Source organism: Lissotriton vulgaris, chromosome 7 (assembly GCF_964263255.1).
Source record: "Lissotriton vulgaris chromosome 7, aLisVul1.2, whole genome shotgun sequence".
Taxonomy (NCBI): Eukaryota; Metazoa; Chordata; class Amphibia; order Caudata; family Salamandridae; genus Lissotriton; species Lissotriton vulgaris.
In genome coordinates this window covers 212,280,200-212,293,385 of record NC_141695.1, presented here as the reverse complement: position 1 = coordinate 212,293,385, position 13,186 = coordinate 212,280,200, and the positions used below count along the sequence as shown (strand labels likewise).

Sequence of the window (13,186 nt, the reverse complement as noted above, 5' to 3'; positions counted from 1 at the left end):
TGACCAGGATCCTTTCATATGCTCCGTGGTGTTAATAATTCCCCCATGTGATCCAACCCAAACATCTCCCGCTCCTTCAACTGTATATTATGCTGCTGAAGAATTATTCTTGCCTGTTTTGGGTTTTGTTTTTCAGTGTACAAGGTCTGTTTCCATGGTTCTAACTCAACAATATCCCACAAGCTCCCATCACTGGTAGATCCTTTGTCAATGCTGCTGCGGTTACAGTGCAGAGCGGATCTATTCAGCCCTCTGGGCGCGCCACACAGCGCGCGCCACACCTTCCATTGACAACCAGACAAAGGCCTATCGAAGAACGTCTTTTTCCTCCAGGAACTGGATAGTCCCCAAAGCAGGCCAGAGTCATTGTGCATCTTGCTACTTATTCCAGCTCTCAGGCACCCTGGACCCTGAGTCGGCTCACGCAGGCGAGTAGGACAACAGACGGGGAAGGATCTACCATCTCTTACCATGTATGGCTATGACATGTACAAGGACCCTCAAGAACCTTCTGCACCAAGTTTTCCTCCTCCAACATGTGGGTCAGGACCCATGCCTGGCTATGGTGCCCCACCACCCCACCTGCAACCCAATCCACAGAACCCTGGGATCTACCCACAGTACAACATAGGCTACGTCCATGGACAGAACGCGGTGGTGGTGACCCAGCCAACGGTGGTCGTGGCTCCAGTGCCGGTCTACGAGAAGGACTACCTGGGCTACTCAATTTTCAACCTGCTCTGCTGCTGCCTGTGCCTCGGCATCGCCGCTCTGGTTTTCTCTGTTAAGGTAGGTCCCTCTAAGAATGAGCTTTACAGCAAGAAGGGGCTCTATACCAGCTCTTTGTGGGGTGCAATACTAAGGAAACGAGGGGCCACAGGCCAGGCCTCTGGAGTGGGCCTGAGCACTGAGGAGCAGGGGTGATGCTGGCCAGGAGTGAGATACACAAGGCAGATATAAGCAAGGGACCACCGGGGTGTGGCTGGCCAAGACTGAGGAACAATGTGTAGGTATGATCACAGGGGAGCCACAGGGAAGATTAAGGTGCGAGGTGTAGGTATGAGGAAGGAGTAAACGGTCTGTCATAGACAAAATACTGATGGACACAGTGTAGAATGAACTAAAGGGTGCTCCACAGACTGAGGTACATAATGTGTGAGGAATGAAGAAAAGGGTAATCCCACAGACTGAGGTACATAGTGAGGGTGTGAGGAAAGAAGAAAAGGGTGCTTCACAGACTGAGGTACATAGTGTAGGTAAGAGGAATGGAGTAAAGAGTGTGCCACACACAGAGGCACACAGTGTGGGCAGGAGTAAAGGTTAATTCCACAGACTGAGGTACATAGTGAGTGTGTGGAATTGAGTAAAGTGTGCTTCACAGACAGAGGTACATAGTGAGGGTCTGAGGGATGGAGTAAAGGGTGCTCCACAGACAGAGGTACATAGTGAGGGTGTGAGGGATGGAGTAAACGTCAATCCCACAGACTGAAGTACATAGTGAGGGGGTGAGGAATGGAGTAAAGGGTGCTCCTCAGACTGAGGTACATAGTGAGGGTGTGAGGAATGGAGAAAAGAGTGCTCCACAGACTGAGGCACACAGTGTGGGTAGGAGGAATGCAGTAAATGGTAATCCCACAGACTAAGGTACATAGTGAGGGTGTGAGGGATTGAGTTAGGCGGCTCCACAGACTGAGGCACACAGTGTGGGTGTGAGGGATGGAGTAAATGGTGCTCCACAGACTGAGGCCCACAGTGTGGGTGTAAGGAATGGAGTACAGGGTGTGCAACAGACTGAGGTACATAGTGAGGGTGTGTGGGATGAAGTAACGTGTGCTCCACAGACTGAGGTACATAGTGTGTGAGGAATGAAGAAAAGGGTAATCCCACAGACAGGTACATAGTGAGGGTGTGAGGAAAGAAGAAAAGGGTGCTTCACAGACTGAGGTACATAGTGTAGGTAAGAGGAATGGAGTAAAGAGTGTGCCACACACAGAGGCACACAGCGTGGGCAGGAGTAAAGGGTAATTCCACAGACTGAGGTACATAGTGAGTGTGTGGAATTGAGTAAAGTGTGCTTCACAGACAGAAGTACATAGTGAGGGTGTGAGGGATGGAGTAAACGTCAATCCCACAGACTGAAGTACATAGTGAGGGTGTGAGGAATGGAGTAAAGGGTGCTCCACAGACTGAGGTTCATAGGGATGGTGTGAGGAATGGAGTAAAGAGTGCTCACAGACTGAAGTACATAGTGAGGGTGTGAGTACTGCAGTACAGGGTGCTCCACAGACTGAGACCCACAGTATGAGTGTTTGATCTCCACACAGTAATAACAGACAGTGCCACTTGTTAACTTAGAAGTGAGCTACATATATATTCTGGGCCTTGGCACAGATATAGCAAGCAGTGCTATGCATTAGTAGTGAGGTACATATACCGTGTGGGCCTTGGCACAGAAGTAGCAGGCGGTGCTACGCATTAGTAGTGAGGTACATATACCGTGTGGGCCTTGGCACAGAAGCAGCAGGCAGGTAACACGTGTTAGTATTGATGGACATATACTGTGTGGGCCTCAGAACCTAAGTAGCAGGCGGTGCCAGGCATTAGTAGTGAGGTACATATACAGTGTGGGTCTCTGCACAGAAGTAGCAGGCAGTGCCACGCAATAGTAGTGAGGTACATATACTGTGTGGGCCTCGGCGCAGAAGTAGCAGGCGGTGACACACGTTAGAAATGAGGTACATATATTGTGTAGGTCTCGGCACAGAAGTAGCAGGTGGTGCCACGCGTTAGTACTGAGGTACATGTACTGTTTGGGCCTTAGCACAGAAGTAGTAGCCGGTGCCACGCATTAGAAGTGAGACACATATACGGTGTGGGCCTCAGCACCCTCAAATCCCTTGTTCATCCTCACTGCCCGACACGCAACCTCCGATCAGCCTTTCGCGACTTGTTAGTCACCCCCAAAAGTAAAACTAAAAAATTCGGCGGTCGCCGTTATTCCTATCTGGCTCCTGCACTCTGGAACCTCCTCCCTCTCTCAATTAAATCCTCTACATCCCTTCTCAAATTCAGGAAACTGCTAAAAACGCATCTTTTCCCCCTCCTCAGTTAGGCCCCTCTGCATCCTGTACTTCCACCTCATTCACTCTGTCTCTAGCGCCAGGAAGCTTCGGCGACAGTGCGCTCTACAAATGTCACCTAAGATAAGATAAGATAAGATAAGCACAAAAGTAACAGGCTGTGCCATGTCTTAGAAGTAAGGTAAATATACTGTGTGAGCCTCGGCAAAGAAGTAGCACGCAGTGCCACGCATTAGTAGAGAGGTGCATATACTGTGTGAGCCTCAGCACAGAAGTAGCAGCCGGTGCCACGCGTTAGAAGTGAGGTACGTATATTGTGTGGGACTCAGCAGTGGGACAGCACTGGTTTAAAAGAGAGACTGCAGGTCAGAACTGAGGTACATAATATGAGCAGTTTAATCTGTGGGGTATGAACAGTTGCAAACAAAGCTAGCCCAGCACGCTTTAAAGGTCAAGTAATAAGCAATAAACAGTTTTCAAGATGCAAATGTATTCCAATGAAGAGTCGATGTTATGTGGTCTTATTAAATTTCATCCTTTATTTTTTCTTTTTTTAAAATGTTTTGCAACCGCCAACGCGTTTCATCCATACACGAACTTCTTCAGGACTCGCAGTATGTATTTGTAGCGCTGTCAAATGAATATTGCCAACGTGTTTTGACCAATTATTATTCCATGTTGAATTTGTATCAAGGTAAAGCGTAGTTCGAGCAGCAGTATCGTCCACAGGAAAAGGCTTGCGCTGCCTTTTCCTGTGGACTATCAAGCTGCTCGACTACGCTTTACCTTGATACAAATTCAACATGGAATATTAGTGAAATAGACCTTATTCTCGAGTTGTTAACTGTTCTCAAAACTAATTGGTCAAAATACGTTGGCAATATTCAGTTGACAGAGCTACAAATACATACTGCGAGCCCTGAAGAAGTCTGTGTATGGACGAAACGCGTTGGCGGTTGCAAAACGTTTAAAAAAAAGAATAAAGAATGAAATTTAATACGACCACATAACATCGACTTTTCATTGGAATACATTTGTATCTTGAGAACTGTTTATTGCTTATTACTTGACCTTTAAAGTGTGCTGGGCTTACTTTGTTTGTTGTTGTTTTGGGAAAGCCGGTTGTGTGACGAGTGGCTCCTCAATTATTGGAGGTATAGGGGATTGTGCCTCAAGCCCTTTTTGCACCTTTTGTATCTGACAATCAGGGATGTTAGGCAGGGCCGGACTGGCCATAGCGGACACCGGGCGTTTCCCCGGGAGGCCGCTAGGGTGGGGGCCGGTTTTGGGCCCCTGGGGGGCCGTTTTTGTTACCGGGGGTCGGCAATGTGTGCCCCCGGTAACAAAATCGGCCGAAACTGGCCGTCGCAAACTGCTCACCTGCACCCCTCCTAACCCCAGGGGGGGCCAGCTGAACACTTTGCCAGGGCCGGTTTCTGTTCTCAGTCCGGCTCTGATGTTAGGACTTGTGCAGGTATCTATGCTTTGATCCCCAAATACCCTTGTAATGGGTAAGAACAGTTGCTCTAGGTAAGGAGTCAGGACTAAGATTCCAGTGCTGTTGTGGACTGGGGTAGACATTGTGTGGGAGTGTCCGTGCTGAATCAGCAGGGTGGGGCGCTACACTTGGGGGCCTGTATTTTACATGCTGGTGCCCTATGCCACAACACACTCAAGGAGCCTTGTAACATTCTTAAAACAAAGTCTTAAAAGTACGCTCTAACACATGTAAATAGTTCTATTGTGACACATAGACATAGAGTATCAAATACATTGTATTTAGGAAAGCAGGGTTGACAGTGTTCTTAAACTTTAAGATTTGTGTCCGTCTCTGCGCTTGTTATGCCACAGCAGAACGCATTTCTTTTATCCATGAATGTAATTGTTATTATAATTGCACTTATATAGCGCTTACTACCCCGACGAATCATTGAAGCGCTTTTCAGCGAGTAGCATGCTACTCTCAAACCCAAAGAGCATTATTGATGAATTAGTATAGGGAAATATGAAATTAATTTGAGCGTTGACATGCGAGTCTGTTAGTTGGATTGAAAAGGATAGTGGAGTGATAAAAGAGGGAAGGGTCTAGAAAGTGTTTCTTTGGAGATCATAGCAGTGGAGCAGGTTTGGGATGAGTAACGGAGAGACGGAGGAGGGAAGATTCTCTAGAAGTACGTTAGGGAACAAGATGAGGTATCTGATGAGTCTTGGAGGGATACATGAGGGAAGGGTTTAGAAAGGCTTCTTTGGGAGATATGAATAGTAAAAGAGGTTTGAGATGATGCAAGGCGCAGTAGAGGAGGATAGGGTCTACAAAGGGTTATTTTGGGGATCTCATAATAGAGTGGGGTTTGGGATGAGCCAGAGAGTAGAAGTAGCAGATATATTGCGAGAGGTATTGGGTGAGAAATAGGGTACTGCATTGGAGATAGTAGTAGAATGAGGTTTGGGATGAGTCAAAGAGAGGAGGTAGAGAACATATTCAGAGGGGTATGAGGTGAGATATAGGGTAGTGCATTAGAGATGCTGAATTATGAGTAGAGTAATAAATATAACGATACATAAGTACATGGAAGGTATAATTTATAATGAAGGTACTCTAACTAGTTTTAAGTTGTATTTAATAAACTCCCACTTTCAAGTATTGCTGAACATTCATCAAATTTATTTGGTTTTATAATATATATATATTTTTAAAAATTCAATGGTGAAGCAATTCTAGATAAATAGTTATAGAAATGTGCTTATTTATGCAGTGACCTATATACAAGTTAAACATAGAATAATATAGCCATAGGTAATATGTAAATTTGTTATTGTTAAGCAGACCTAATATCTATATTTAGATATGTGTATTTATACAAAGTAATACACATATCTAGACACATACATATAACCCAAATAAATGCTTATATACATATGGATGTGCTGCACATTTATGTTTGAGAACGGTGGTTATGTGGGGAAGGGCCAACTCTTGAGTAGTCTTCTGAAAATAAGGTAGATATCCATGGATATTATGTTTGGAGTAAAGAGTTCCATAGTTTGGCTGCCTGAACAGAGAAGGACGTGCCACCTATTGGTTTTTTTCTTGTACAGTGGGATTTTGGGGTGAAGTGCCAATCTAGAGCGAAAGTACCTTTGTTGAATGTATTTGGTGATTTTTTTCCTGATGAAGAGCGGCCCTGTTCAATGCATCACGTTTTGGGTGATACATCGGTGTGGATCTTCTGACAACCGGTAACTAATGAAGGGCCTTCAAGGCAGGTGAGATGTGGGCATGTGGCTTTACATATAGGAGTAGTCTGATAACAGAGTTCTGAATCATTTGTAGTCTTTTCATAGTTGTTAAAGATGATCCATGGTAGAGGCTATTGGCATTGTCAAGTTTAGTGTAAGATAAAAATTCCCTTGGAAACAATGTGACTAACAATCACCCTTCATGTCATCCATTTAATGTTTCATCCACACAGGTACCAGAATAAGAGACCCCCACATTTGCCAATATAAACACACTGCGATTGAGGCTAACAATTTCTAAGAAAGTATACAAATACATTTTTTAATAAAACGGTGTTAAAAACATGACAATGAAAATCACATTCATGATCCCAAAATGTTTATAAATTAATAAAAACATATTACAGAAAAAGAGACAAGATTAGGTGAATAATTTCGAAAACATCCCCAAATATTAATTTGTTGGGATCTATTGACAAAATCAGGCTAATATCAAAAGTACTCAGCAGAATAGTCCCTCGAATTTAATTAAAAACACTGGCGTCAACGCGTTTTGGTGTGCAGCCTGATATGCACCACCTTTCTCAAGACAAGGATAGTTTGTTGTCTCTCTTATTTTCTTTTTTTCTCCTCACAACATAACATTTTTCTTTGAATTATCTAAATGAGAAATATAAAAAATACAAATATATGTCAGTACATTGTCCTCACAAAACATCATTAAAACCTTAAAGCATTGAAGTAGATTTAACAGCCAGTTCAACTGGTTTTTAGGCACATTTTATCTAATTTTGCCCAATGGTAGGCCTACTCAATACAATACTTAAAAACAACAATGATCTACCATGTTTATATTCACAACCATACTGTGAATCATCCAATTTGGCACCACACATCTCACATCTCTCTCATATTCTTGAATCTACTCTCATGCCTCAGTCAGTAGAAGACTATATAGGTGGACCTTAAACAACAGTAGAACCCTCCTTTCACTAATAAAATCCAACCATAATGATTATTAGCGGGGTAAATATCTGCATACCTCCTGGATTTCACCTGATTTCATAGTGGAGAAGTGTGGCTCAATGGTTATAGCGGCAGACCCTGATGCAGAGGTCTAGCCCGGGACCAGGGTTCAATTCCCCGCCTCAGCGAGTCTTGGGCTCAAAAAATTCCACGGACCTGATAATTCTCGCCTCAGTTCCTATTCCAATCATGGAGTCCCACTCTGCAACTCTGGGCAATAGCTTGCTTAATCTCCACAACGGCCCCCACAATGCTAAGGATGCCTGGCTTCCACCTTGGTGGTGCCCAGGAGTGGATGCCTCACAGGGAAAGCCAGGATGGGTTCCACAGCGGTATTCGTACAAGTGCCTTGAGACCCTTGCGGGTGAGTAGTGCGCTAGACAAGTATCAATTTACATTTTTTTTTTACATGTACCTCTGGGGCCCCGATTATATGTGCCTTCCTTCCAGATAGCTACAGCACGTCCTACTGCAATACAGAGGGACACAACAATATTTCAAATAAGCTCAACTCCATTTTAGTGCTGATCTTTGCACTGTAAGATATCGAAGCTAACTGCAAGTACCTGCTAACAATCGTGTGCAGTGCTTAAAGCAATGTTGCTAAAGTTGGCACGTTCGTCGGTAAGGGATTTTAACCCCCAACGCCGAGCACCCCTTAGCAATGACGTTCGTGTCTTATGAATCCAGGATATTGTTTATTTGTATATAGCAGTCTAAAAAGACATGACATTTAATAAATAGAGTCACTAGTCATGTTCAGAGTTTTTTACCACCCCCATTGGGTTTAGCAAGGAAAACATTAGTTACCTGCATTCAAATATACTGTTGAATTGTCAGGAAAATGGAGAACTGTAAGTTTGTATCCCTTTCTGATTATCGTAGTTTAAACACCGCCCGACATCTAGGTCTTCAAATACGGTGAACCTTTACGATAGAATCAAAGCAATAAGGTCCTGAAATGTGGGACCAGTCTCTGTGCTGCTATACAACTTTGCCACCCCATTAGATGAACAAGAACAGGTTAATTACCTGCGTTGGTTCACACTGTGATGAAATCGGGAAAGCAGGAAACTGTGAATTTGTATCCCTTGTTCAATATAGACGTTTGAAAGCCACCCGACATATAGGTCTCCAGATACGGCAAACCTTTCAAGCAGAATGAAAATAGTCAAACAGGCCCCATATCGAATGGCTGATAAACATTCACTGAGCAATGTGCAGGTGAAGTTTAAATACTTTCAGTAATTACATCATTACCTCTTTGTCCCTCGTCCTCGCCCCAGTCATCACACATGAGGTATTCCACAGACAACAAACAAAACAGGAAACGCTTTTAGGCTCCACCCCCCTCCTGTCAGGTGCTATATCAGACCTAACCACCAGAAGCACATCCTGTTTTGTTTCCTGTAAGTGGATTACTTGATGGGAGACGCTGGGTTGAGTGACGGGCACTTACCTGCTTCTTTGTCCTGTGGATCCTCCTCTGCTGGGCTCTGGGGGGCTCCCATGGACCGTCGTGGGATTCCTTGGAGTGGGGCTGCTGGGCTTCCCTGTCTCCGCCTGGGCTCAGGTGACCTGGGCTGCTTGGCTTCTCGGGTATTCCTGTTTTTGTTGCTGCCCGGATGTCTGTTCCTGCTGCTGTTGTCCTGGGGATTCTCCTGCTGTGCGAGGGGTTCCTTGGTGGTGGTGTCCTGCTTCCTTGATGTCCGGATTACCACAACGTGCAGGTAGGGGCTGTGAGCGCTTGGCAGTTGTAAGGCGCGCTCCTCCCCGTGTGTTTTTTCCCCGCTCGCACCTGACGCTCTCTGTGGTTGTGGGGGCCCTGGGTGTCTTCTCCGGCGTGTTTCTTTACTCGCGGTGAGGGGGTGGGGGTGGGGTGGTCTGTTACAGTCCGCTCTATGTGTCTCACCGGGCTTCCTCTGGAGCTGGGGACGCCCGGCTGCTCTCTTTGTGTCCGCGCATGCGCAGTGCTCACTCCTTACCGGGCGCATGTAATGGACGGATGCCCGGGTGGGCTTCGGGAGCTCCGGTCCTTGGAGGGCATTTCCAGTCGTCCTGACCGCGTGGGACGGGGAGACTGCTGGCGGCGAGCTGTGTGAGTGATTTTTTATCTTCCCTTCTGCGGGATTTTACATTTCGAATTACCGCGCCGGCTGTTTGGCCGCAGTTTCACTTTGCCCGCCCCTCCCTTTTCCTCGGGCCTGGTTTGTGGTTGGCTGGGGGGTCAGGGGCGTGCCTCCCTGGCTGTTTTTAAGCTGTATTGGTTGTTTTTTGGCCATTGATAGCCTCTTGCGGTCTTCTCTATGGGGGTTGATTGGGGTGTGCCCTGCTTGTATATATATGTGTCCTCTGGGAGGTGGTGTTGCTCTTTGTAGTTTTCATTCGTTGTTTCTACTTTGTGCTTGGGTGTGTTAGCTATGGGCAAACACCATCCTAAGAGGAAGCATTCCTCCCCTGTGCCTCCCTCTTCCCCTGGTTCCAGTGGGGACTCCTCTCCTCCTCCTGTGAAGCATGCCAGGAAGGATGATGATGTTCGGATTAAGCGCCTTATCTTGGAGACTCTTTCAGATCTAAAGGCGAACAAGAAGGGTGCTGCTGGTCTTTCTGGTTCTACTGCACTTTATACTGATATTTCCTCCTCTGCTGAGTCTGATGAGTCTTCCTTGACTACTGTTGAGCTTCAGGGCAAGTACATTTCCAGGGATCTCTTGCCTGACGTCCTTTCCCATGTGCGGGTTAACATGGGGTTCCCGGATGTTTCTGCGCCCAGTTCCTCTCAGGATTCACTCTTGCCGCAGTTTAGGAAGCCTGTTGCCTCTTCCTTGCCGGTGCATCCCTTTGTTTCTGATGTCCTGCTGAAGGAATGGAAGGACCCGGATCATATTGCCATGCCCAGGTTTATGTCCAAGCTTTATCCTTTACAGGATATGGCGGACTCTTTGCCTGATTCCGTTCCTGTGGACTCTGTTGTGGCCAGCATTGTGGGTCGACCTTCCATGGCAAATGATAACATTCTGAAGGATGGTGTTGACAAGAAGGTGGATTCTGCCCTGAAGAAGTCTTATGCTGCACCTCACCTGGCTATTCGTTCTGGAATTTATGGGGCGTATGTTGCCCAGTCTATGCTGTCCGATTTCAAGTCCCTGTTTTCCTCGATGCAGGAGGGTGCCAGATGTCCGGAGTTGCTGGAGTCCACGGAGCGCCAGGCGGAATTCCTGTCGGACATCGCCTTTGATTCTGTGAGGGCTTCTGCTATTTCCTGTGGTTCCTCTATTGCTGCCCGTCGTAACCTGTTGCTGCGGGATTGGAAGAGGGATGCGGCCCAGCGTTCCATGCCTTTGAGGCTACCTTTCACTGGTGCCCGTCTGTTTGGTGACTCGCTGGAGGTGAAGCTGCACAAGGTCTTCAAGGAACGCAAGCATTCCTTGTCTTTTCGTGATCTTCCGCCCGAGGGGGCTCCTCCTTCTCGGGTGCCAGGACTTTCCGCCAACCTTCCAGGTTTCAGCAATCCTTCTTTCAGAATCAGCGTGGCACTGGCAGGTCTTTTCCCCGGAAGTTTCAGAAGAAGTCCCAGAGGGGTGCCGGGTCTGGTCCGCAGCGTTCCTGACTGTGCCATCCTAGGGGGCGTTCTCGCTGGTGGTCCACCTCTGGTTGGTGGGAGACTTCACCGGCTCCTTCCTGCTTGGCGCCTAACGACCTCAGACAGATGGGTGCTGGATGTCTTGTCGAGGGGCTACCGGATCGAGTTCTTGTCCCCCCCCCCTCCGGGGTGGTGGTTCCCATACCTGGACGACTGGATGGTTCAGGCTCCGTCTCTGGAGGTCATGTCTCGCCACCTTCTCTTGACCATGTCTACGCTTAGGGAACACGGGTTCTTGATCAACTTGCCGAAGTGCCACCTGGAGCCTGCCACCCGGAGGACCTTCATGGGAGCTGTGTTCGATTCTGTGTTGGGCAGGGTGTTACTGCCGGACGCCCGGATTTGTCGCCTTCAGTCATTGCTGAGGAAGTTGTTGTCACAAGCCTCGGCTCCCCTCCTTCAGTGGCTGGAAGTTCAGGGCCACATGGCTGCTTCTGTTTTCACCGTGCCCTGGGCTAGGGTTCATCTGCGCCCTTTGCTGTGGCATGTGCAGCGGTGGGTCCCCTTTCCTGTCCTGGATTTTGCGGTTCCTGTACCTGTGTCTCTGGAAGTTGTGTCTGCACTCCAGTGGTGGCTGGATCCTTCCCACCTTTCCGTGGGGATGTTGTTCCGTCAGCCTCCTCCTCTGGTTGTGACCACGGATGCCAGCGCTTCAGGCTGGGGCGCGACTCTGGACCGTTGGGTGGTGCAGGCTCCTTGGCTCCCGTCGGAGTCGCGCAGGTCATCCAACTGGAGGGAGTTGTCTGCAGTGGAGGAGCGCTTTGCTTCCGTCTTCATTTGGAGGGTTGCCATGTCCTGGTGAGGTCGGACAACACGGTGACTGTGGCATATATAAATCACCAGGGGGGACCCGCAGTTCATTCCTGAATCTGGTGGCATGTTCCATCTCGGCTTGGGCGGAACTTCATCTTCTGGCCCTGTCTGCTCAGCACATTCGGGGTGTGGACAACGTGTTGGCGGACTCGCTGAGCCGGAGGTTTCCTTAGTCTCTGTCCCTGTGTTTGGCTCCCCGGACCTTTCGGATGCTTTGCATGAGGTTCGGGACTCCGGATCTGGATCTGTTTGCCTCTGGGTCCAATGCCCTGGTTCCCCTGTTCTGCTCCAGGTTTCCGGAGGTGGGCCCCTGGGGGGTGGATGCCTTGTCTCTCCTGTGGCCTCCTTGGCTTCTTTATGCCTTTCCTCCCTTTCCTCTGATTCCTGCCTTTTTGCTGAAGGTTCAGTGGGAGGGGGCTCAGGTTGTGGCAGTTCTTCCACATTTGCCGAGGAGGTCTTGGTTTCCTCTGTTGCTAGGCCTAGCGGTGGGCCCTCCTTGGCTTCTGCCCCTCTACCCCTCTCCTCCGAGGTCCCCATCCCCCCTTCTGGTCCCCCTCTCCTTGACGGTCTGGAGGTTGGACGGTTGTCTCTTGGGGTCCGTGGTCTGCCCGACCACATCATTTCTGTAATGCAGGCCTCTCGTAGGCGGTCTACCTTGTCTTCCTATTCGAAGCACTGGTCTTCTTTTTCGGGGTGGTGTTCCTCCTCTGGTCTGTCTCCTACCTCTTGGCCTGTATCTTCTGTTCTTCAGTTTTTTCTGGATGGTTTTCAGAAGCGCTTTGCTTTGTCTACCTTGCGGGGCCACTGGGCTGCTATCCGTGCCTTCCGAGACCCGGATTCCTTTCTTCCTTCGGATGGCTTGTTGGTTTCTCGCCTTTTTCGGAGTTTCTCTCTCTCTTCCCCTTCTGTTCGTTCTCTGGTGCCCCCTTGGGATCTCTCCTTGGTGTTGGGAGTTTTGCAGTCTTCCCCCTTTGAGCCTTTGGAGTCTGTGGACCTTAAGTTTCTGTCCTACAAGGTGGCTTTTCTGGTGGCTATTACATCTGCGAGATGGCTGGGGGAGCTTACGGCCTTGCGTTGTTCCCCCCCGTTTTTGCGCTTTCTGGATGACGCTGTGGTGCTCTCTTTGGATCCGGGTTTTGTCCCCAAAGTCCGATCCCATTTCCATTCCTCTCTGGAGCTGGTTCTTCCTTCTTTATGTCCTTCTCCTTCTGAGCTGTTGCTTCATTCTTTGGATCTAAGGTGTGCCTTGTCCATTTATGTGGCTCGTTCTGGGGAGTTTCGCTCTTCTGACTCTCTGTTCGTGACCTTTGGTTTGGCTGGTATGGGTAAGGCTGCTTCCCGGCTCACTTTGGGTCGCTGGATTAAGGCTGTCATCACTCTTGCC

At 48.2% G+C, this 13,186-nt stretch overlaps 1 protein-coding gene across 1 annotated transcript in view; it reads left to right on the top strand.

Moving 5' to 3' along the window:
• Positions 1-415: 415 nt before the first annotated feature.
• The window catches only part of PMIS2 (PMIS2 transmembrane protein), a 68,663-nt gene continuing 55,892 nt past the window's right edge, over positions 416-13,186 (top strand). Inside the window, exon 1 of the mRNA XM_086929968.1 lies at positions 416-789. Coding sequence (XP_086786094.1) covers positions 472-789 — 318 coding nt within the window. The 5' untranslated portion in view covers positions 416-471. The remainder of the gene's footprint in view (positions 790-13,186) is intronic.